At 39.2% G+C, this 23,845-nt stretch overlaps 1 protein-coding gene across 1 annotated transcript in view; it reads left to right on the top strand.

The window, feature by feature from the left end:
* Window positions 1–23,845, top strand: part of LOC127431283 (transcription elongation regulator 1-like) — a 38,409-nt gene that overhangs the window by 2,529 nt on the left and 12,035 nt on the right. The window contains exons 2-9 of the mRNA XM_051681660.1: window positions 6,200–6,428; window positions 6,570–6,722; window positions 11,097–11,367; window positions 13,854–14,105; window positions 17,633–17,833; window positions 17,917–18,020; window positions 21,674–21,762; window positions 21,864–22,024. Of these exons, the coding sequence (XP_051537620.1) occupies window positions 6,200–6,428; window positions 6,570–6,722; window positions 11,097–11,367; window positions 13,854–14,105; window positions 17,633–17,833; window positions 17,917–18,020; window positions 21,674–21,762; window positions 21,864–22,024 (1,460 nt within the window). The remainder of the gene's footprint in view (window positions 1–6,199; window positions 6,429–6,569; window positions 6,723–11,096; window positions 11,368–13,853; window positions 14,106–17,632; window positions 17,834–17,916; window positions 18,021–21,673; window positions 21,763–21,863; window positions 22,025–23,845) is intronic.

Here is a 23,845-nt window from a genome sequence, read left to right as displayed (position 1 = left end):
CCATTAAAATAAAGAATAAATAAAAATACAATAAATAGCTGAATAAACACCAGTACTGTATGTTTAGTATCAGTCAATTGCCCAACGTTAAAATAAAGAATAAATACAAATAAAATAAATAGCTAAATAAACATCAGTACTGTTTAGTATCAGTCAATGGCTGACCATTTAAATAAAGAATAGATTAAAATAAATAGCTAAATAAACATCAGGGGCCGGTTGCATCAGCTATACGTACGTTACAACATAGCCTAGTTGTGGCGTAAATGGGCACTAAGTCACAATTTACACTCTACTAAATATTTGAGCATTGCACCATTACATTTATGTAGGACGTAACCCTACGTATAAACTAAATATTTACGGCTGAATAAAAAAGCAGACTGATATTTAATGACATCAGTGAGCTCATGTTTTGGTTGACAAGCATCAGTCCTTTCGACATATATGATGATGTTGGCATTTACACTCATTTACATTTACGAGAGAGAGAAAAAAAAGCTTTCTTTTAAGCAGCTCTTCAGTATCAAACCGATCTAACGGTGCCGTTTTTAGGGTGCGTCACCCGATGTCAAGTTTCAACACATTCAAAATACAGTTGAGCTCAAAAGTTTGCATACCCTGGCAGAAATTGTGAAATTTTGGCATTGATTTTGAAAATATGACTGACCATGCAAAAAAACTATCTTTTATTTAAGGATAGAGATCATATGAAGCCATTTATCATCACATAGTTGTTTGGCTCCTTTTTAAATCATAATGATAACAGAAATCACCCAAATGGCCCTGATCAAAAGTTTACATACCCTTGAATGTTTGGCCTTGTTACAGACACACAAGGTGACACACACAGGTTTAAATAGCAATTAAAGGTTAATTTCCCACACCTGTGGCTTTTTAAATTGCAATTAGTGTCTTTGTATAAATAGTCAATGAGTTTGTTAGCTCTCACGTGGATGCACTGAGCAGGCTAGATACTGAGCCATGGGGAGCAGAAAAGAACTGTCAAAAGACCTGCGTAACAATTTAATGGAACTTTATAAAGATGGAAAAGGATATAAAAAGATATCCAAAGTCTTGAAAATGCCAGTCAGTACTGTTCAGTCACTTATTAAGAAGTGGGAAATTCGGGGATCTCTTGATACCAAGCCAAGATCAGGTAGACCCAAGAAAGATTTCAGCCACAACTGCCAGAAGAATTGTTCGGGATACAAAGAAAAACCCACAGGTAACCTCAGGAGAAATACAGGCTGCTCTGGAAAAAGACGGTGTGGTTGTTTCAAGGAGCACAATACAATGATACTTCAACAAAAATGAGCTGCATGGTCGAGATGCCAGAAAGAAGCCTTTACTGCGCCAATGCCACAAACGACAACACCTTGACACGCCTCACATCTTCTGGCACATTGTAATTTTGAGACCAAATTAGAGCTTTATTGTCACAACCATAAGCGCTATGTTTGGAGAGGGGTCAACAAGGCCTATAGTGAAAAGAATACCATCCCACTGTGAAGTATGGTGGTGGCTCACTGATGTTTTGGGGGTGTGTGAGCTCTAAAGGCACGGGGAATCTTGTGAAAATTGATGGCAAGATGAATGCAGCATGTTATCAGAAAATACTGGCAGACAGTTTGCATTCTTCTACACGAAAGCTGCGCATGGGTCGCACTTGAACTTTCCAGCACGACAATGACCCTAAGCACAAGGCCAAGTTGACCCTCCAGTGGTTACAGCAGAAAAAGGTGAAGGTTCTGGAGTGGCCATCACAGTCTCCTGACCTTAATATCATCGAGCCACTCTGGGGAGATCTCAAACGTGCGGTTCATGCAAGACGACCAAAGACTTTGCATTACCTGGAGGCATTTTGCCAAGATGAATGGGCAGCTATACCACCTGCAAGAATTTGGGGCCTCATAGACAACTATTACAAAAGACTGCACGCTGTCATTGATGCTAAAGGGGGCAATACACAGTATTAAGAACTAAGGGTATGCAGACTTTTGAACAGGGGTCATTTCATTTTTTTCTTTGTTGCCATGTTTTGTTTTATGATTGTGCCATTCTGTTATAACCTACAGTTGAATATGAATCCCATAAGAAATAAAAGAAATGTGTTTTGTCTGCTCACTCATGTTTTCTTTAAAAATGGTACATATATTACCAATTCTCCAAGGGTATGCAAACTTTTGAGCACAACTGTGTATATATATATATATATATATATATATATATATATATATATATATATATATATATAGGATATTAAAATGAATAAATGTCTATTTTTCCAGCCTGTTGTATTAGTATGTATCACCCCTTATTTATTTTAGATACAGTTTCTATATATTATTATTTACACAGGGCAAATATACAATTTATTAAATCTCCTTTTATATGTATTCTATTTTATTTTAATTAAATCACGCACAGTAATACCATGGTCAGCAAACCAGTTACTAGTAGTTTTGGCACTGTGGGCAGGTGCCAAGTCCTGCTGGAAAAGGAAATCAGCATCTCCATAAAGCTTGTCAGCAGATGGAAGCATGAAGTGCTCTAAAATCTCCTGGTAGATGGCTGCATTGACTCACGACTTGAGAAAACGCAGTGGACCAACACCAGCAGATGACATGGCACCCCAAATCATCACTGACTGTGGAGACTTCACACTGGACTTAAAGCAACTTGGATTCTGTGCCTCTTCACTCTTCCTCCAGACTCTGAGACCTTGATTTCCAACTTTCATCTGAAAAGAGGACTTTGGACCACTGAGCAATAATTATTTGCAGTAATTCGTGCAAAAAGAGCCCCGACCAAGTATTGAGTGCATAAATTAACATACTTTTCAGAAGGTCGACATTTCTGTTTTATAAATTCTTTATTCTAATATTTTGAGATACTGGATTTTTGATTTCCATGAGCTGTAAGCTGTAATCTTCAAAATTACAACAAAAAAAGGCTTGAAATATTTCACTTTATGTAATGAATCTAGAATATATGAAAGTTCCACTTTTTGAATTAAATTACGGAAAGAAATGAACTTTTCCACGATATTCAAATTTTTTTGAGATGCATCTGTATATACATCTTAGCCAAATACATTTAAACTCAGTTTTTCACAATTCCTGACATTTAATTGTAGAAAACATTCCCTGTCTTAGGTCAGTTAGGATCACTACTTTATTTTAAGAATGTGAAATGTCAGAATAATAGTAGAGAGAATGATTTCAGCTTTTATTCCTTTCATCACATTCCTAGTGGGTCAGAAGTTTACATACACCTTGTTAGTATTTGGTAGCATTGCCTTTATATTGTTTAACTTGGGTCAAATGTTTTGGGTAGCCTTCCACAAGGTTCTCACAATAAGTTGCTGGAATTTTGGCCCATTCCTCCAGACAGAACTGGTGTAACTGAGTCAGATTTGTAGGCCTCCTTGCTCGCACACATTTTTTGGTTCTGCCCACATATTTTCTATCAGATTGAGGTCAGGGCTTTGTGATGGCCACTCCAGTACCTTGACTTTGTTGTCCTTAAGCCATTTTGCCACAACTTTGAAGGTATGGTTGGGGTCATTGTCCATTTGGAAGACCCATTTGCGACCGAGCTTTAACTTCCTGGCTGATGTCTTGAGAGGTTGCTAAAATATATATGCATAATTTTCCTTCCTCATGCTGCCATCTATTTTGTGAAGTGCACCAGTCCATCCTGCAGCAAAGCACCCCCACAACATGATGCTTCCACCCCCAGGCTTCATGGTTGGGATGGTGTTCTTCAGCTTGCAAGCCTCACCCTTCTTCCTCCAAACATAACGTTGGTCATTATGGCCAAACAGTTCAATTTTTGTTTCATCAGACCAGAGGACATTTCTCCAAAAAGTAAGATCTTTGTCCCCATGTGCACTTGCAAACTGTAGTCTGGCTTTATGTTGGTTTTGGAGCAGTGGCTTCTTCCTTGCTGTGCAGCCTTTCAGGTTATGTAGATATAGGACTCTTTTTACTGTGGATATACACTGGCGGCCAAAAGTTTGGAATAATGTACAAATTTTGCTGTTTCGGAAGGAAATTGGTACTTTAACTCACCAAAGTGGCATTCAACTGATCACAAAGTATAGTCAGGACATTACTGATGTAAAAACAGCACCATCACTGTTTGAAAAAATCATTTTTGATCAAATCTAGACAGGCCCCATTTCCAGCAGTCATCACTCCAACACCTTATGCTTGAGTAATCATGCTAAATTGATAATTTGGTACTAGAAAATCACTTGCCATTATATCAAACACAGTTGAAAGTTATTTGGTTCATTAAATGAAGCGTAACATTGTCTTTGTGTTTATTTTTGAGCTGCCACAGTATGCAAAAGACTGGCATGTCTTAGGATCAATATTTGGTCAAAAATGGCAAAACAAAAAGAAACAGCTTTCTCTAGAAACTCATCAGTCAATCTTTGTTTTGAGGAATGAAGGCTATACAATGCTTGAAATTGCCAAAAAACTGTAGATTTCATACAAAGGTGTACACTACAGTCTTCAAAGACAAAGGACAACTGACTCTAACAAGGACAGAAAGAGATGTGGAAGGCCAGATGTAAAACTAAACAAGAGGATAAGTACATCAGAGTCTCTAGTTTGAGAAATAGACGCCTCACATGTCCTCAGCTGACAGCTTCATTGAATTCTACCTGCTCAACACCAGTTTCATGTACAACAGTAAAGAGAAGACTCAGGAGTGCAGGCCTTATGGGAAGAATTTCAAAGGAAAAGATTCTTTTGAAACAGAAAAATAAAAAGAAAAGGTTAGAGTGGGCAAAGAAACACAAACATTGGTCAACAGATATTTGGAAAAGAGTGTTATGGATCTTAACCCCATTGAGTTTTTGTGGGATCAGCTAGACTGTAAGGTGCGTGAGAAGTGCCCCACAAGACATGGAGTGAAATGTTACCTGAGTGTCTGGACAAACTGACAGCTAGAATGCCAAGGATCTGCAAAGATATCATTGCTTCACGTGGAGGATTTTTTTATGAGAACTCTTTGAATTTTTTTTTTTTAAAGTTGTAATAGTAATTTTTCATGTTATTAATGTCCTGACTATACACTGTGATCATTTGAATGCCACTTTGGTGAATAAAAGTACCAATGTCTTTCCATAAGAGCAAAATTTGTACATTATTCCAAACTTTTGGCCGCCAGTGTAGATACTTGTCTACCTGTTTCCTCCAGCATCTTCACAAGGTCCTTTGCTGTTGTTCAGGGATTGATTTGCACTTTTCGCACCAAACTACATTCATCTCTAGGAGACAGAATGCGTCTCCTTCCTGAGCGGTATGATGGCTGTGTGGTCCCATGGAGTTTAAACTTGCGTACTGTTGTTTGTACAGATGAATTTGGTACCTTCAGGTGTTAGGAAATTGCTCCCAAGGGTGAACCAGACTTGTGGAGGTCCATTTTTTTATTTTATTCTTGGCTGATTTCTTTTGATTTTTCCATGATGTCAAGCAAAGAGGCACTGAGTTTGAAGGAAGGCCTTCAAATACATCCACAGGTACACCTCCAGTTCAGTACACCTCCTATCAGAAGCTAATTGGCTAATTGTCTAAAGGCTTGACATCATTTTCTGGAATTTTCCAAGCTGCTCAAAGGCACAGTTAACTTAGTGTATGTAAACTTCTGACCCACCGGAATTGTGATATAGTCAATTAAAAGTGAAACAATCTGTCTGTAAACAATTGTTGGAAAAATTACTCACATCATGCATAAAGTTGATGTCCTAAACGACTTGCCAAATCTATAATTTGCTAACATTAAATCTGTGGAGTGGTTAAAAAATGAATTAAATGACTTAAACATAAGTGTATGTAAACTTCTGACTTCAACTGTATATGCCATGGTACTTGAATATGGTAACCGATCAGTACCATGATGTATAAAAGTACCATGCTATTACCATCGGATATAATCACTGTGCCATAATACTGTACTGCCGCAGTACTTTTTTTTTTTTTTTTTTGTATTTGGCTGTAAAAACTGCAGTGATTCTACAAGGTAGTCATATAAATCAAACCATATGTTATAATTTCATATTTTCCTTACAGGTGGTTGCATCGATTTTATTGGGAAATCTTGTCAGTTACATTTTACTCTACTGTTTTAACCAAGTTGAGGTCTTGCAAAGTATTTTTCTAATTTCTTTATTTATCCTCAGGATGGCGCTACAGCAGGCCTTACGTTTTCATGGCCCTGCTCCACCGCCTAGCACAGTATTGCGAGGACCACCCCCATTACTACGACCCCCACCTCCGCCCTTCGGCATTATGAGAGGACCCCCACCACCCCCCAGACCCCCTTTTGGACGTCCACCATTTGACACCAATATGCCACCTATACCTCCTCCTGGAGCTTTGCCCCCACCCATTGGACCCCCACACCTGCAGGTAGATATTATAAGTTTGGATAAAGATAGCCACTGTCTGACAATACAAAATTACCCTATAAGTACATGTGATTTAATGTTACTTTTATATCATGAAAGGAAGTTTGTCTCAATATCAAAAATCCTATTGACTTTTTCCCAGAGGCCACCATTCATGCCTCCACCCATCGTAAACATGCCTCCTCCTCCTGGTATGATCTTTCCACCTGGAATGCCTCCGTCACCAGCAGCAGGAGGAGCTTCAAGTGTGCCTAATGAAGACATCTGGGTAGAGAACACCACACCAGAGGGAAAGGTACTGAATTGTTTTGTAAATCAAAAGAGATTTTGTGATTTTCTTTGCTTCCTTTCATTTTTGTTTTGACTAACCACCACCATCACATAGTTCTTTAGGAATACACATACTGTTGGTTATTAGCTCTGAGATATATATCTTTTCAAAGAAATCTTTTCCTTTCAAAATATTAAAGTATATTCTTCTGAGCCATGCATTCTTAACTTTTGTGACATGCATGCACGAGGGCTTTTAAAAATATATATTTTAAAGAGAATATTCAGTGGGTTGTCTGAATAACTGTTCCGTTTTAAAAGATACATTTGGGCTTGTTTAGGGTCTTATTTCACCAGACACTGATGTGTTTCTCAGCAATGTATTGGTGTTAAGCACAGACCTTCAATTCTAACAGAACGGTAAAGGCATGCTGCGGTCACATTTACCTCCGCATGGCGAAGTTCCGTGGGCGAAATACAGTCACCTCAATGAAAATCTGCGCAACCATAATTGTTGCGCAATAGACTTCCGGTGGATTTTTCATGAAGGTTTTTTTATTTTTTTTTATCTTCTCCCCAATTTGGAATGCCCAATTCCCAATGCACTCTAAGTCCTCGTGGTGGCGTAGTGACTCGCCTCAATCCGGGTGGTGGAGTATGAATCTCAGTTGCCTCCGCGTCTGAGACCGTAAACCTGCGCATCTTATCACGTGGCTTGTTGTGTGCGTTACCGCGGAGACATAGCGCGTGTGGAGGCTTCACGCCATCCACTGCGGCATCCACGCACAACTCATCACGTGCCCCACCAAGAGCGAACCACATTAAAGTGACCACGAGGAGGTTACCCAATGTGACTCTACCCTCCCTAGCAACCGGGCCAATTTGGTTGCTTAGGAGACCTAGCTGGAGTCACTCAGCATGCCCTGGGATTCGAACTCATGAACTCCAGGGGTGGTATTCAGCATCTTTTACTCGCTGAGCTACTCAGGCCCCCTTTCATGGAGTTTAATGTACTTTAACAGGTGAATTCGCTGCTTTGACCAATAGTTTGGCAGTGACCTCTGTGTGGGCAGTGCTTTGTTCTCAGTTGGGCCAGTAGTTCAGATTCTACTTAACCTGCTAACATTTTCACTGGCCCCATCATAAAAAAAACAAAAAACATTTTATTTGTAACTATGTATATTTAGTAGAAGTGTGAATCTTCACTGGCCTCACGATTCGATTACGATTCAAAGGGTGACGATTTGATTACAAAACTATTCTCGATGCATCTTGTCCTCCAATTTTTATTATCAATACACTCAGTATTAAATAGTATGAAATTATTAATTTAAAATTAATCCTAGCCTGTAACTTTAACCACAACAATCGCTTGTTGGTCCAGGATGGCAACACGAGTTATCTGCTTCTGTGAGAGCACAGATGTCAGCTTCTCCTTTCCACAACACGGGTAACGGTAAAGCGGCACAAATAGTGGGGTTTCTGCTCAAGAAATCAATCTAGCATCTCATGTGCGCACTCTCCCGATGAGCGAGAGCGACATAAGCAGTAGCTAAAGAAATAGAGAGCGAAAGTGGTGAGAGGCATTGGGAAGTGGAAGACAAAAAATAATTCGAAAATAAAAACATCACCCACGTCTCCCAATCCACTGTCTCATCCTTATTTTCAGCTGTTGTTCTTTCCTTTCTATGCAAAGCAGTGCAATAATGGGCGCGAGCCTGTCTTTCAGGTTGTTTGTTGATGTGTTATCAGAATAAACTCTCCCGTTGCTGTGTGCGTGAGTTTGTGAATGAATTTTGGGGTCGTAGTTTCAGTTGGGGATGTTGATCGTGTGGTTGATACAGCCAGCCTGCGATCCGTTCTTGGCTTTAGAACACTGGTGGCCAAAAGTTTGGAATAATGTACAGATTTTGCTGTTTTGGAAGTTGGTACTTTAATTCACCAAAGTGGCATTCAACTGATCACAAAGTATAGTCAGGACATTACTGATGTAAAAAACAGCACCGTCACTATTTGAAAAAAGTCATTTTTGATAAAATCTAGACAGGCCCCATTTCCAGCAGTCATCACTCCAACACCTTATGCTTGAGTAATCATGCTAAATTGATAATTTGATACTAGAAAATCACTTTCCATTAAATCAAACACAGTTGAAAGCTATTTGGTTCGTTAAATGAAGCTTAACATTGTGTTTGTGTTTGTTTTTGAGTTGCCACTGTATGCAATAGACTGGCATGTCTTAAGGTCAATATTAGGTCAAAAATGGCAAAAAAGAAACAGCTTTCTCTAGAAACTCATCAGTCAATCATTGTTTTGAGGAATGAAGGCTATACAATGCTTGAAATTGCCAAAAAAAAAAACAGAACGTTTCATACAAAATATGTGCACTACAGTCTTCAAAGACAAAGGACAATTGGCTCTAACAAGTACAGAAAGAGATGTGGACGGACAGATGTAAAACTAAACAAGAGGATAAGTACATCAGAGTCTCTAGTTTGAGAAATAGACACCTCACATGTCCTCAGCTGACAGCTTCATTGAATTCTACCCGCTCAACACCAGTTTCATGTACAACAGTAAAGAGAAGACTCAGGGGTGCAGGCCTTATGAGAAGAATTGCAAAGAAAAAGCCACTTTTGAAACAGAAAAACAAAAAGAAAAGGTTAGAGTGGGCAAAGAAACACAGACATTGGACAACAGATAATTGGAAAAGAGTGTTCTGGATCTTAACCCCATTGAGCTTTTGTGGGATCAGCTAGACTGTAAGGTGTGTGAGAAGTGCCCGACAAGACAGCCACATCTATGGCAAGTGCTACAGGAAGTGTGGGGTGAAATGTCACCTGAGTATCTGGACAAACTGACAGCTAGAATGCCAAGAATCTGCAAAGCTGTCATTGGTGCATGTGGAGGATTTTTTTGATGAGAAACCTTTGAAGTAGTTTAAGAAGTTCTGAACATGTTTTACATTATTAATGTCCTGACTATACATTGTGATCAGTTGAATGCCACTTTGGTGAATAAAAGTACCAATTTCTTTCCATAAGAGCAAAATCTGTACATTATTCCAAACTTTTGGCCGCCAGTGTATATGCACATCTGACTATTTATTTTTAGCATCTCACTCTGTCTCTTTTGCACACATAAGTGCCAATGCACTGTTGCTGTTTAAATTAAACTCGGAATCAATTCTGAATGTTTGAGAATTGATCCACAATCACTGGAGAAAGAATCGCAGTGCGTTGGAGAATTGATTTTTCTCCCACCCTTAAATTTATATGTATGTGTGCAAGAAATATTTATATTTTTCATGAAATGTTAGGTTTTCTTGTGGTTTTCTTGCAGTAATTATATTCTAGCTTCGCTAGAAAATGAGTGAATTTTTTCTTTCGTTAAAAGTTTTGGTAAAAATATTCAATACCAAATGTTTAAGTTTGCCATGCATGAAAACCATTACAAGATCTATGAATATAAGTAATGACAGCACATCACTGGCCTGATAGTGGCTGTGAACGTTCCATCAACAGGCCCAAAACTCTCTCACACTGACCCTGAGTCAACAGGCCATATTGTTGAGCCCTGGGTAATTTACAGATATTCAACAAATAAATAGGCCTAATAACTGAAATATTTCATTTTACAAAACTTTTATAGTCCTCACCAAAAAAAAGAAAACCGAGACGTACAGATTATGCATTATAATAGGAACATTGCTCACAGCAGGCAATTTGAAGTATATTAATAAATGTCTAGCATTTCGTAGTTTTGAAGTGAGTTTAAGGGTGTGTTCACACTTGGCAGGTTTGGTTAGATTAAACCGAACTAGTAATTTAAACCGAAGGAAGTAATTTGCCTAATACTGACCTCAAGCATACCTGGTTCTTCTCATCATAGGAGCTATGTTGCCCATTACAGTTCGTATAGGCGTCGGTACCGCCGTCAGCCGTCCTTGCAGCATATCTTCATTTGTGTGTGCAACAGAGGAATTTCTGGCGCTGTTTTGACTCCTTTACACATTTTATTAGCTCTTCGTTTGTTCTCAGCTGGTAAAAATACCACCATATATACATATGTAAATCTAACGAGAGCATTTCACCCAACATCCAACATTGTTTTGGATGTTCGGCAAGTTCCATCACAAAATATATGTCATAAAAGCTGTCCAATCAGGTTGTGACTTTTTCCTGTTTCTTTTTGTGTTGTATTGTTAGGTTCGGTGTTAAAAATGTCAGTGTGAACGCTAAGCGAACCAGGACTAAACGTATCATTTTCTTTTTTGGTCCAGACCAAGAGAACTGAACTACAACTGTGAACACACCCTTAGTGTGCAGAGTGCTGACAGACACTGAGATCTATTAAATAATCTTTTTAATCATCAACTTCAAACACTACACTTTTGCAGGTATATTACTACAATGCCCGAACACGTGAGTCTGCCTGGACCAAACCAGAGGGAGTGAAGATCATCCAGCAATCAGACCTTAATCCTCTGGCAGCTCAGTCTGGTGGAGCTGCAGCGGCTCCAAACAGCGCTGTCTCCACTGCAACTAGCAGCACTGCTACAGCTGTGCCTGCCTCAGTCTCCACTCAGAGCTTGTCCCCCACCCACACCCTCAGTACCAGCCCTGACCCCAGCACCAGCCCGACCCCTGCCACCTCCCAGCCCTCCAACAGTGAGTATTAGCACAGAGAATTATTGTGTTGAAAAATCTAGCATACTGACAAAGGCCAAGAGATGATATTTGTGGTGCTTGCTAAGGCTCGCTATTGCTTGAAAACAAACCTCTAACCCTACGTTTTAAATTTCAGTGAATAACTCGTCCCAATAACATAAATGACCCCATTTACACCTGGTATTATGATGCGTTTCGGGTGATCCGATCACATGTGGTCAAGCAAGACATATCGCTGTTTACACCTGGTCGTTTAAATGCATGTCCTCTGAACACTTGTGTTCAGACTTCGAGGGGAGTTTCATGATGACATACAGTGCATCCAGAAAGTATTCACAGCGCTTCACTTTTTTCACATTTTATGTTACAGCCTTATTCCAAAATGGATTAAATTAATTATTTTCCTCAAAATTCTACAAACAATACCCCATAATGACAATGTGAAAGAAGTTTGTTTGAAATCTTTGCAAATGTATAAAAAAAAAAAAGAAAAAAAAATCACATGTACATAAGTATTCACAGCCTTTGCTCAGTACTGTGTTGAAGCACCTTTGGCACCAATTACAGCCTCAAGTCTTTTTGAGTATGATGCTACAAGCTTGGCACACCTATTTTTGGGCAGTTTCTCCCATTCTTCTTTGCAGGACCTCTCAAGCTCCATCAAGTTGGATGGGGAGCGTCGATGCACAGCCATTTTCAGATCTCTCCAGAGATGTTCAATCGGGTTCAAGTCTGGGCTCTGGCTGGGCCACTCAAGGATATTCACAGAGTTGTCCCGTAGCCACTCCTTTGTTATCTTGGCTGTGTGCTTAGGGTCGTTGTCCTGTTGGAAGATGAACCTTCGCCCCAGTCTGAGGTCCAGAGCGCTCTGGAGCAGGTTTTCATCAAGGATGTCTCTGTACATTGCTGCATTCATCTTTCCCTCGATCCGGACTAGTCTCCCAGTTCCTGCCACTGAAAAACATCCCCACAGCATGATGCTGCCACCACCATGCTTCACTGTAGGGATGGTATTGGCCAGGTGATGAGCGGTTCCTGGTTTCCTCCAGACATGACGCTTGCCATTCAGGCCAAAGAGTTCAATCTTTGTTTCATCAGACCAGAGAATTTTGTTTCTCATGGTCTGAGAGTCCTTCATGTGCCTTTTGGCAAACTCCAGGCGGGCTGTCATGTTCCTTTTACTGAGGAGTGGCTTCCGTCTGGCCACTCTACCATACACGCCTGATTGGTGGAGTGCTGCAGAGATGGTTGTTCTTCTGGAGGTTTTCCTCTCTCCACAGAGAAATGCTGGAGCTCTGTCAGAGTGACCATCGGGTTCTTGGTCACCTCCCTGACTAAGGCCCTTCTCCCCCGATTGCTCAGTTTGGCCGGGTGGCCAGCTCTAGGAAGAGTCCTGGTGGTTCCAAACTTCTTCCATTTACGGATGATGGAGGCCACTGTGCTCATTGGGACCTTCAATGCTGCAGAAATTTTTCTGTACCCTTCCCCAGATCTGTGCCTCGATACAATCCTGTCTCGGAGGTCTACAGACAATTCCTTGGACTTCATGGCTTGGTTTGTGCTCTGACATGCGCTGTTAACTGTGGGACCTTATATAGACAGGTGTGTGCCTTTCCAAATCATGTCCAATCAACTGAATTTCTCACAGGTGGACTCCAATCAAGTTGTAGAAACCTCTCAAGGATGATCAGTGGAAACAGGATGCACCTGAGCTCCATTTTGAGTGTCATGGCAAAGGTTGTGAATACTTATGTACATGTGATTTTCTTTTTTTTTCTTTTTTTCTTTTTAATAAATTTGCAAAGATTTCAAACAAACTTCTTTCACGTTGTCATTATGGGGTATTGTTTGTAGAATTTTGAGGAAAATAATGAATTTAATCCATTTTGGAATAAGGCTGTAACATAACAAAATGTGGAAAAAGTGAAGCGCTGTGAATACTTTCCGGATGCACTGTACATCAATTACTATGTCAGTGTGTTACTGCATGATAATACACTGCGAAAAAGTCATAGAAGGCAAGGAAAGTACAAACAAAACCAGCACACTGTTTTTCCCATATGCAGCTGAAATTTAATCTAAGCACAAATGCAAAATTTCGAGCAGAATTATCATAGTGGATTACCTGTATTAAAGGAGCTTCGGATAAGAAAATGCTTGTCATCTACGGTGGCTGTGAAGTGCAAAACAAAACAAAAAATCATAATACACAACAGCAAATCTGAAAACAAAAGAACAAATCAGAAAACACATGGCCAAATCCTGAAACACAACAGCAAGTCAGAAAACACAACAGCATAGAGAGTATACTGTTTGTATTGGAAATATAAGCCCTGATTTTATCCGTTTCCAATATCGGTCTGAAGCTGCTCATTAAAAAGAAATCTGTAAAATTGGCCTACGGTCACCAATATGTATCATGCATCCCTAGTTATATTTTGTACGCCTAACATTCCTTCCCTGTCTTTGCTTTTTCCCTCCTGTAGCATCCGGTGTTACTGAAATGCCTCCAGTGGCCTCCACCCCCCCTGCCAGTGTGGCTGTGACGCCTGTCGCTGTGGTCAGTGTTCCTACGGTAACGGCTACAGTCACTGCAGTGCAGACAATGCCACTGTTACATCAAAGTCTCCCTCCAGGCCTGCCTGTGGCCCAGCCGCCTGCTGCAATCCCAGGATTCCCCTCAGTTATGGTACCTCCATTCAGAGTCCCTCTGCCTGGAATGCATATCCCACTGCCAGGTATGAAAGGTCGATTCCATACTCAAAGTTCCAAAGTTTTCCTAGGTTGTTTAGCAAAACAGACCAGCAAGCATAGAGGTGAGAGGGAACCGCTTCAAAAAGGCTATTCTGCTTGTTCTGCATTAAGAAATGCATAGATCAAAATGCTATATCTTATAGTAAATCCTTCAGTATATGGTGTTTTGTAGTGGTTATTGCATGTTTGTAGAGTTCATTGTGGATTTGCAGTTAGTGTTGAGAAGGTGCAATCATAATAGTCATAATAAGATTCCATCCACGTATTTGTATGCAAATTTTGGGATACTGCATACAAAATGCTGGATAGAAACACCAAGATGCGAATAAAGTTTCCAAAATGTGCATAAAAACATATACGCTAACTTGAGGTGAATAAATTGTTTTACTGTGTAAGAAGACATTCACATAAACTATGATGAAAACACATTTACCGAATATATTCATTTATGTGTGTGTGTGTGTGTGTGTGTGTGTGTGTATATATATATATATATATATATATATATATATATATATATATATATATATATATATATGAAAGTATTTGCCCCCTTCCTGATTTCTTCTGTTTTTGTGTATTTTTCATACTAAATTGTTTAAGATCTTCAAACGATATATAACATAAAACAAAGGCAAACTGAGTAAACACAAAATACAGTTTTCAAATATTCATTTTTTTTTTTAATTGAAGGAAAAAAGTTATCCAACACCTGTATCACTAATATGAAAAACTAACTGCCCCCTTATACTTAAGAGCTGGTTGTGCCACCTTTAGCAGCAACAACTGCAACTAAATACTTCTGAAAACTGGAGATCAGTCTTTCACAATGCTGTGGTGGAATTTTGGCCCACTCTTCTTTGCAGAACTGCTTTAGTTCAGTCACATTGGAGGGTTTACGAGCATGCACTGCCCGTTTAAGGTCCTGCCACAGCATCTCAATCGGGTTCAAGTCAGGACTTTGACTAGGCCACTCCAAAACTTTAATTTTGCTTCTGTTGAGTCATCCGGAGGTGGACTTACTCCTATGCTTTGGATCATTGTCTTGCTGCATAATCCATTTGCACTTGAGCTTCAACTCACAGACTGATGACCGGACATTCTTCTTTAGGATTTTCTGGTAGAGAGCAGAATTCAGGTTTCCCTCAATTATTGCAAGTCACCCTGGCCCTGAAGCAGCAAAGCATCCCCACACCATCACACTGCCACCACCATGCTTGACCGTAGGTATGATGTTCTTTTTGTGGAATTCTGTGTTTGATTTACGCCAGATGTAACGGGACTCCTGTCTTCCAAACAGTTCCACTTTCAACTCATCAGCCCCAGAATATTCTCCCAAAAGGTTTGAGGATCATCAAGGTGTGTTTTGGCAAAATTCAGACGAGCCTTAATGTTCTTCTGGGTTAGCAGTGTTTTTCGCCTTGTCACTCTTCCATGGATGACATTTTTGCCAAGTGTCTTTCTGATAGTGGAGTCATGAACAGTGACCTTTTTTGATGCGAGAGAGACCTGCAGTTTCTTGGATGTTGTCCTTGGCTTTGTTGTGACTTCCTGGATGAGTCATCGCTGTGCTCTTGGAGACATTTTGGAAGGTCGGCCACTTCTGGGAAGGTTCACTACTGTGCAAAGTTTTCTCCATTTGGAGAAATCTTCCCAGATTAAGTGCCCCATCCCAGAGACTTTGAAATAGCTTTGTAACCCTTCCCAGACTGATGTATTTCAATCACCTTTTTCCTCCTCATTTCTGAAATTTCTTTCGACCTTGGCAGTGTACTACTGGGTGAGACCTTTTAGCCAACTTCATGCTGCTGAAAAAGTTCTATTTAGGTGTTGATTTAATTGAACAAGACTGGCATTAATCAGGCCTGGGTGTGTCTAGTGCAGCTGAACCCCATTATGAATGCATTTTCATAGATTTGGGGATTTAGTAACTAAGGGCAAATACTTTTTCACACAGGCCCAGTTGGTATTGGATAACTTTTTTGCTTCAATAAATAACATTATCATTTAAAAACTGTATTTTGTGTTTACTCAGACTGCCTTTTGTTTTATGTTTGATTTTGTTAGAATTTTTGAAAATATTTAGTATGAGATATACACAAAAACAGAAGAAATCAGGATGGGGGCAGATACTTTTCCACAGCACAGTGGAATATATATATATATATAATTTTTTTTTTTTTTTACAATATTTCAAGGTTTTTTTTGTTGTTGCATAAATTCGCAATTTGGATGGAAACATTGCTATAGTCACATTAAAGCCACTAGATGGCACCAACTTACTGTCATCCAGAGATATATTTTTTACTTTCTATGTACACTGCATACAAATACTATTCTGACCTATAAAGCCAAAACGCAGTAACTATACAAACATTGAAACTGAGACAAATGACTCCAAGGTTTCTTTGATTGTCCAGCCAAATGTGAATTATAAAATAGTCTCACTGTGGTTTCAATGAATCTGAGCATAGTTGAGGTCATAATCTAAAGCCATATTCAGAGAGGATTAGTTTTCTGGTCATGTGTGTAAAGTGATTATTACTGCAGACGTCTGTAATGTTTACCATCGAGTCACACGAGATAAGCGATGTCTGTGTAAATCGCAGAGAGAGGTGTGTTTACTGCATTTACAGACTGCCGTCACACGGAACTTACCTTTTAGAAAATGTATTTAGCTGTGCTGATTAATTATGCACAATCTGCTCTCATTAGGAACATGACATTATGTAATTTATTTTTTTTGTGTGGTAAGAGACCGTCTGCAAAGTCCACACATTGTGCTAAAACTGTGGATTTTTTTGTTGAAAAACAGAAGGTTCAATAAGATGTACAAAATTACACAGATACAACAATGTATAAGTATTATCACTGAGTCATTAAGACAAGTACAGGTGAAGCAAAACATTTTTTTTTAAATAAAGTAAATAACAAAAAAAAAAAAAACAACAACTTAAAAATACATATAAACCAACACAGATCTATACATAAGATAAATAATCGAAGAAATAAAAATAATTACATTTTTTTATAAGTCATGGGTCAGGAAAGTTCTCAGCATAAGAAAGGTTATAGCCTACACTTTTTTTTTATTAATAACTCAAAGCATTTATTGCTAAAACTGTGAAGGATGTGGTAAGGGACTATATGAATACATGGCCAATTTCTTGGTATTGTTCATCTTCAACCTAGTTACTGACCGGTACTGCCGCTCCCTATACGCATATTATGCAGTCTGCGTAGTGCACCGACTCCGTACGGGGGCACCATCTTACCCTAGGTGGGCACCAGAAACTCCACCAGCTGCCATTCCTCGTACATACGAACCAAATGCCCCCCCCCCCCCCAATAAAAACACCTTGTTTTTCACAAAACGATGTTGGCAGGTATGAAATAGGGGTGAAGAGACCCAATTTTGGATAGAACTCAGTTTGACTGAATTTGTTTTTACCTTTGAGACAATATTTGGCTCAAAGTCCTCATTTGTGAATTACTTTTAATTTGTTTTTAGGTATGCTGCCAGGTATGGTCCCTCCTCTAGTACCCATGATGCACCCACAACTGACTATCACTGCAGCTCCTGCGTCTCTGGCGAGGGCTTTTCCTCTTCCTGAATGGACTGAGTACAAGACAGCCGATGGGAAGATTTACTATTACAACAATCGCACACTGGAGTCAACCTGGGACAAACCTGCAGAGCTGAAAGAAAGAGGTATACTAGCCTTGATTTTGTGCACATATGCTTTTATTGAGTCAGTGATACTTTCATAAACATTACTGTATTTGTATGAGCAGATAAGGAGCGTGACAAAGCTAAAGATCGTCAGACTGATGATGATTCAGAATCCAAGGATATAGACATGGAAGCCAAAGTTGACCCCTTTGGCATGCCCAAAGAGGTAAGTGACCAAATCACAGCAATTAAGACTTAAAGGTGTGCTGTGATTGTTTTAGGTTTTTGTATAATTCACAATTGATCTTAAAATCATGTGCACATGAACGAGCTCATGTACTCTGCCTACAGAACACCCACAAATATCTTAATATTGTGAGACGGAATACAATAAAAAAACACGCGCAAGTTACTAATTCATTCAGTCATTCATTCTTATGTTGTTGGCAAGAGTTTCTGAAAAAGTGAGTGCATTTACCTGTTTCTGCCCATATAATGAAGCCAATTCAGCTACTTCTCATCAGTTATTCATTTCCATTATCAATAATAAATCCATTCACTGACAGCGTTTACTGTAAATCCACACCATTCTTCAACTGATGTCCATATTCTTGCTACACCTTAATTCCAGAAACATGCTCTTTTACATAATGAAATATAGTCTACATGCAGTCGTGCTATGCATGAACTACATGCGCATTTTTCCAGCAATTCTCTTCTGCTCGCTCGTCGTTGATTACGCTCCTTTTTACTACTTTAGTCAAATCATTAGTTTTTATTTACCTTCTCAACAACAGCAGGATGATGGATGAATAAAATGTGCTTGACAAATTACATAACTTGTATTACACCTGCCTGTTATCTCATTGGAAACGGTCCATTAAGGGGCAGTTATTTAAGGGCATTTACTTTATTTAAATGTAAACATGTTAAATGTTCAGTTTTTTTGTGTATAGTTATTTAGACACATTATTACATGTACACAGAAATCTTTGACACAAGTGTATCTATACATGCCATAAAATCAGGTGCTGAAATTATAAATTGGGCAAAACCTTCTGGTGTTTTACAGTGGACTTTTTTTAATAATAGGATCAAGTGGGCAGATTAAATTCATATCAAACTTTATTGGCAAGAGAAACTTAAGTTTACATTACCAATCCCTTATTAGACACTATACACACAGATTTAATTTGCATAAGTTTTAAATCTTATAACTGTTATTTTCAGCCATTGAATCTCTGTCGCGCACATGCTGGGTCTCTTTTGAGTGGTTTTGCATTGTGAAGACATATGGCAGCTTGTCGGTATCTCTGCTAAACCTGTCCTGCCACTTGCGGGTGCAGTCTCCATTGTATGTACAGAAAATCCGCTGCTGTCTTTATTATGCCCATTGACATGCACATGTAGTGACTAAGCGTGCACTGCTCCACACAATCGGTTTCTGTGCTAGGATGTGCCGTCGAGCATGTACCTGCTGGAAATTTTAAATATGCCAATTTTAGCCACTGTAAGTGGGGAAAAACATTAGTGAAGTTTCAGGAAGTGGGGAAAAAAAACGGCATTAATTGCGTTTTATTTATTTAATTATTATTATTTAAACAGTCAACTAATAACCACAGAAATTAACATGTAAAATTTCCCAGCCCTAATATATATATATATATATATATACACACACACACACACACACACACACACACATTGGTGTGAAAAAGTGTTTGCCCCCTTCCTGATTTCTTATTTTTTTGCATGTTTGTTACACTTAAATGTTTCAGATCATCAAACAAGTTTAAATATTAGTCAAAGATAACACAAGTGAACACAAAATGCAGTTTTTAAATGAAGGTTGTTATTATTAAGGGAAAACAAAATCCAAACCTACATGGCCCTGTGTGAAAAAGTGATTGCCCCCTAAACCTAATAACTGGTTGGGCCACCCTTAGCAGCAACAACTGCAATCAAGCGTTTGCAATAACTTGCAATGAGTCTTTTACAGCACTGTGGAGGAATTTTGGCCCACTCATCTTTGCAGAATTGTTGTAATTCAGCCACATTGGAGGGTTTTCGAGCATGAACTGCCTTTTTAAGGTCATGCCACAGCATCTCAATAGGATTCAGGTCAGGACTTTGACTAGGCCACTCCAAAGTCTTCATTTTGTTTTTCTTCAGCCATTCAGAGGTGGACTTGCTGGTGTGTTTTGGATCATTGTCCTGCTGCAGAACCCAAGTTCGCTTCAGCTTGAGGTCACGAACAGATGGCCAGACATTCCCCTTCAGGATTTTTTGGTAGACAGCAGAATTCATGGTTCCATTTATCACAGCAAGTCTTCCAGGTCCTGAAGCAGCAAAACAGCCCCAGACCATCACACTACCACCACCATATTTTACTGTTGGTATGATGTTCTTTTTCTGAAATGCGGTGTTACTTTTACGCCAGATGTAAGGGGACACACACACCTTCCAAAAAGTTCAACTTTTGTCTCGTCAGTCCACAGAGTATTTTCCCAAAAGTCTTGGGGATCATCAAGATGTTTTCTGGTAAAAATGAGACGAGCCTTAATGTTCTTTTTGCTCACAGTGGTTTTCGTCTTGGAACTCTGCCATGCAGGCCATTTTTGCCCAGTCTCTTTCTTATGGTGGAGTCATGAATACTGACCTTAACTGAGTCAAGTGAGGCCTGCAGTTCTTTGGATGTTGTTGTGGGGTCTTTTGTGACCTCTTGGATGAGTCGTCGCTGCGCTCTTGGGGTAATTTTGGTCGGCCGGCCACTCCTGGGAAGGTTCACCACTGTTCCATGTTTTCGCCATTTGTGGATAATGGCTCTCACTGTGGTTCTCTGGAGTCCCAAAGCTTTAGAAATGGCTTTATAACCTTTTCCAGACTGATAGATCTCAATTACTTTCTTTCTCATTTGTTCCTGAATTTCTTTGGATCTCGGCATGATGTCTAGCTTTTGAAGATCTTTTGGTCTACTTCACTTTGTCAGGCAGGTCCTATTTAAGTGATTTCTTGATTGAGAACAGGTGTGGCAGTAATCAGGCCTGGGTGTGGCTAGAGAAATTGAACTCAGGTGTGATAAACCACAGTTAAGTTATGTTTTAACAGGTGGGGCAAACACTTTTTCACACAGGGCCATGTAGGTTTGGATTTTGTTTTCCCTTAATAATAACAACCTTCATTTAAAAACTGCATTTTGTGTTTACTTGTGTTATCTTTGACTAATATTTAAACGTGTTTGATGATCTGAAACATTTAAGTGTGACAAACATGCAACAAAATAAGAACTCAGGAAGGGGGCAAACACTTTCACACCACTGTATATATATACACATATGCATAATTTGTGTTATTTACAAGCATTTACATTGATATGTAGAACAAGTGCTAAAACGGTACTGTCTCTTTAAGAATAACTGCAGTTCAGCGAGCGTCTCACAAAAGTGTTTTGGTTGACCACATTAACGAGAGTGGAGTTGAATGGCTCCTTTACTGCATCCGTGCGGTGCCTGATTATTTTTAAATGATTAATTTTGGTTGTTTTTGAGAGACATTTTTTAGTGACAAGCAGATTGCGTGGATCTCGTCTTTGGACACACAGAATGAGACAAACTAAATATTTACTTTCAACATGCAGTGAAAGGATCTCGGTGCTCAACTACCCCATTATACTACTCAATCCCTGGCAAGAGAAATTTGAAAGGTTTCTCACTTAGCATGAAATTGGTTGCATATGTAAGTGATTTACTTCCATTGTAGAGGGTTGTGCATATAAATACAGATCATAGGATTTTAAGAATTGATTGTGATTAATCTTAAAATTATTTTTTATGTAGCCTTATTAGGGAATATTATGGATGATTTTTTGTCATGTTTCAGTTGCCCAGAGAGGAAGAGATGACAGAGGAGGAAAAAGCAGCACAGAAGGCCAAACCTGTAGCCACAAACCCTATTCCTGGTACTCCCTGGTGAGCCCCTTTATCTCTAACTATTCAATGATTAATGTTGCTATTTTTAACCTCTTCAAAAGGAACAGGTTTAACAGTAAAATGTTAAAAAATGTGTAAAGGTGTGTGGTCTGGACTGGAGATGAACGTGTATTTTACTACAACCCAACCACACGACTCTCCATGTGGGACAAACCAGAGGAGCTGGTGGGCCGGGCTGATGTTGACAAATACATTCAAGAGCCCCCCCACAAAAGGGGGCAAGATAACAACAAGAAAATAGGTGAAACTCTGACTTGTACTGCATATTGTGTGTGTTTTTATTGAGTTGTACTGCATGGTGTATGTGATTTCACTATGTAACACAATTTTTGTTCCTGGGTAGTAAGTGTTATTTCCTAATTGCTTATGCCTCTAGAAAATGGCTATTATTCCCCACAAACTTTGCTTTTGTGACCAGGACAGTGATATTTTGAAATGTATCAATTTCCAATGAGAAAACGTGCGAATTTGTGTCTTTTCGTTCACATAAAGTCACATATGAATCCAAAATCCTTCTCTATCTGTGGTCTGACGAAGACACCGGCTTTGACCTTTGCCTCAGACAGCTTAGGGAAGAAGTCTTAAAGTTACTTGAAGGCTGCTGACTCCTTATCTAGAGCTCTGACAAATTGTTTCATAAGGCCCAATTTGATGAGCAGTGGTGGCATCAGCACCTTTTGGGGGTCCAACAGTGGCTCCCACTTGACGTTGTTCCTCCCCACAGAGAACTCAATCCGCTGTTGCCAGTACCGCCTGTGGTAGTGCGCCTTGGTGTCCCTGTTGTCCCAAAGGCAAAGATACCAGGGAAACTTGGTAAAACCGCCTTGGAGACCCATCAGGAATGCCACCATTTTGAATTCTCCTGTGACCTCCCAACCATACTCATCATACTTTAAGGAGTCCAGAAAGGTCTTGATGCTATTTTAATCCTCTTTGAGGTGCACCGAGTGAGCCAGGGGAAGGTACCTGTTACCATTATGGACCAGCATGGCTTTGAATATTACTTGAGTATAAATACATGTTAATTTGGATTCATATGTTGTTTTTTTTTCTGACTTTATGTGAACGAAAAGACACATTCGCACGTTTTCTCATTGGAAATAGGTACATTTCAAAATATCACTGTCCTGGTCACAAAAGCAAAGTTTGTGGGGAATAATAGCCATTTTCTATGCTTTTGAGGCATAAGCAATTAGGAAAAAACACTTACTACCCAGGAACAAAAAAATAAAATAAATAATAATAATTGTTACACAGTGTTTTTAATGGGTTGTCTGAAATCGTTTATGAATGATCAGCATTATGAAGAAACAAGTAATTGTAGAACAAGGATTGTCATCGATACTAACATTTATTTGTTGATACCAATACTGGTGAAATAAAAAATAAAGGAATAGTTCACCTAAAAATGAAAATTAATTTAAGTGCCACAGATAATTCTTTCATAATTTACTCAACCTTATGTCATCTCAAGGCTTTGTTTCTTCAGCGGAACACAAAGACCTTTTAATGGAGATATGATGTCTGTTTGTCCCTACAATGCAAGTACTAAAAAGGACATAAAGGTATCTTAAAGGTAATACATTCGACTCCAGTGGTTTAATCAATGTCTTCTGAAGAGATGCAATTGGTTTTGGATGAGAACAGACCAAAAATATAACTCCTTTTTCACTGTAAATCTTGCCATTGCAGTCTCCTTGGAGATCGTGATTTCAAGCTCAATTAGGCTAGTACCATCTAGCGCCCTGTACATGCCACAAACACAAGGATGTGTAATCAAGGTTGAAATCATGCTGTACAGTGAAAAGGAGTTATATTTTGGTTTGTTCTCACCCAAACCAACTGGATTGCTTCAGAAAACATGGATTAAACCACTGGAGTCTTATGGAATTTTTTATGAACTTTTCCTTTAAGCTCCAAAATGACAAAGAAAATGCCATAAATGTAGTTCATATGACTTGCACACTATAATTCCATGTCTTTTGAAGCTATACTATAGCGTTGTGTAAATATAAGTCTAACATTTTAAGTTGGAATTGCCTGGAACTCTTCCTCTCCAGGG

Source organism: Myxocyprinus asiaticus, chromosome 40 (genome assembly GCF_019703515.2).
Source record: "Myxocyprinus asiaticus isolate MX2 ecotype Aquarium Trade chromosome 40, UBuf_Myxa_2, whole genome shotgun sequence".
Classification (NCBI taxonomy): domain Eukaryota; kingdom Metazoa; phylum Chordata; class Actinopteri; order Cypriniformes; family Catostomidae; genus Myxocyprinus; species Myxocyprinus asiaticus.
This window is presented reverse-complemented; position numbering and strand designations above follow the sequence as displayed.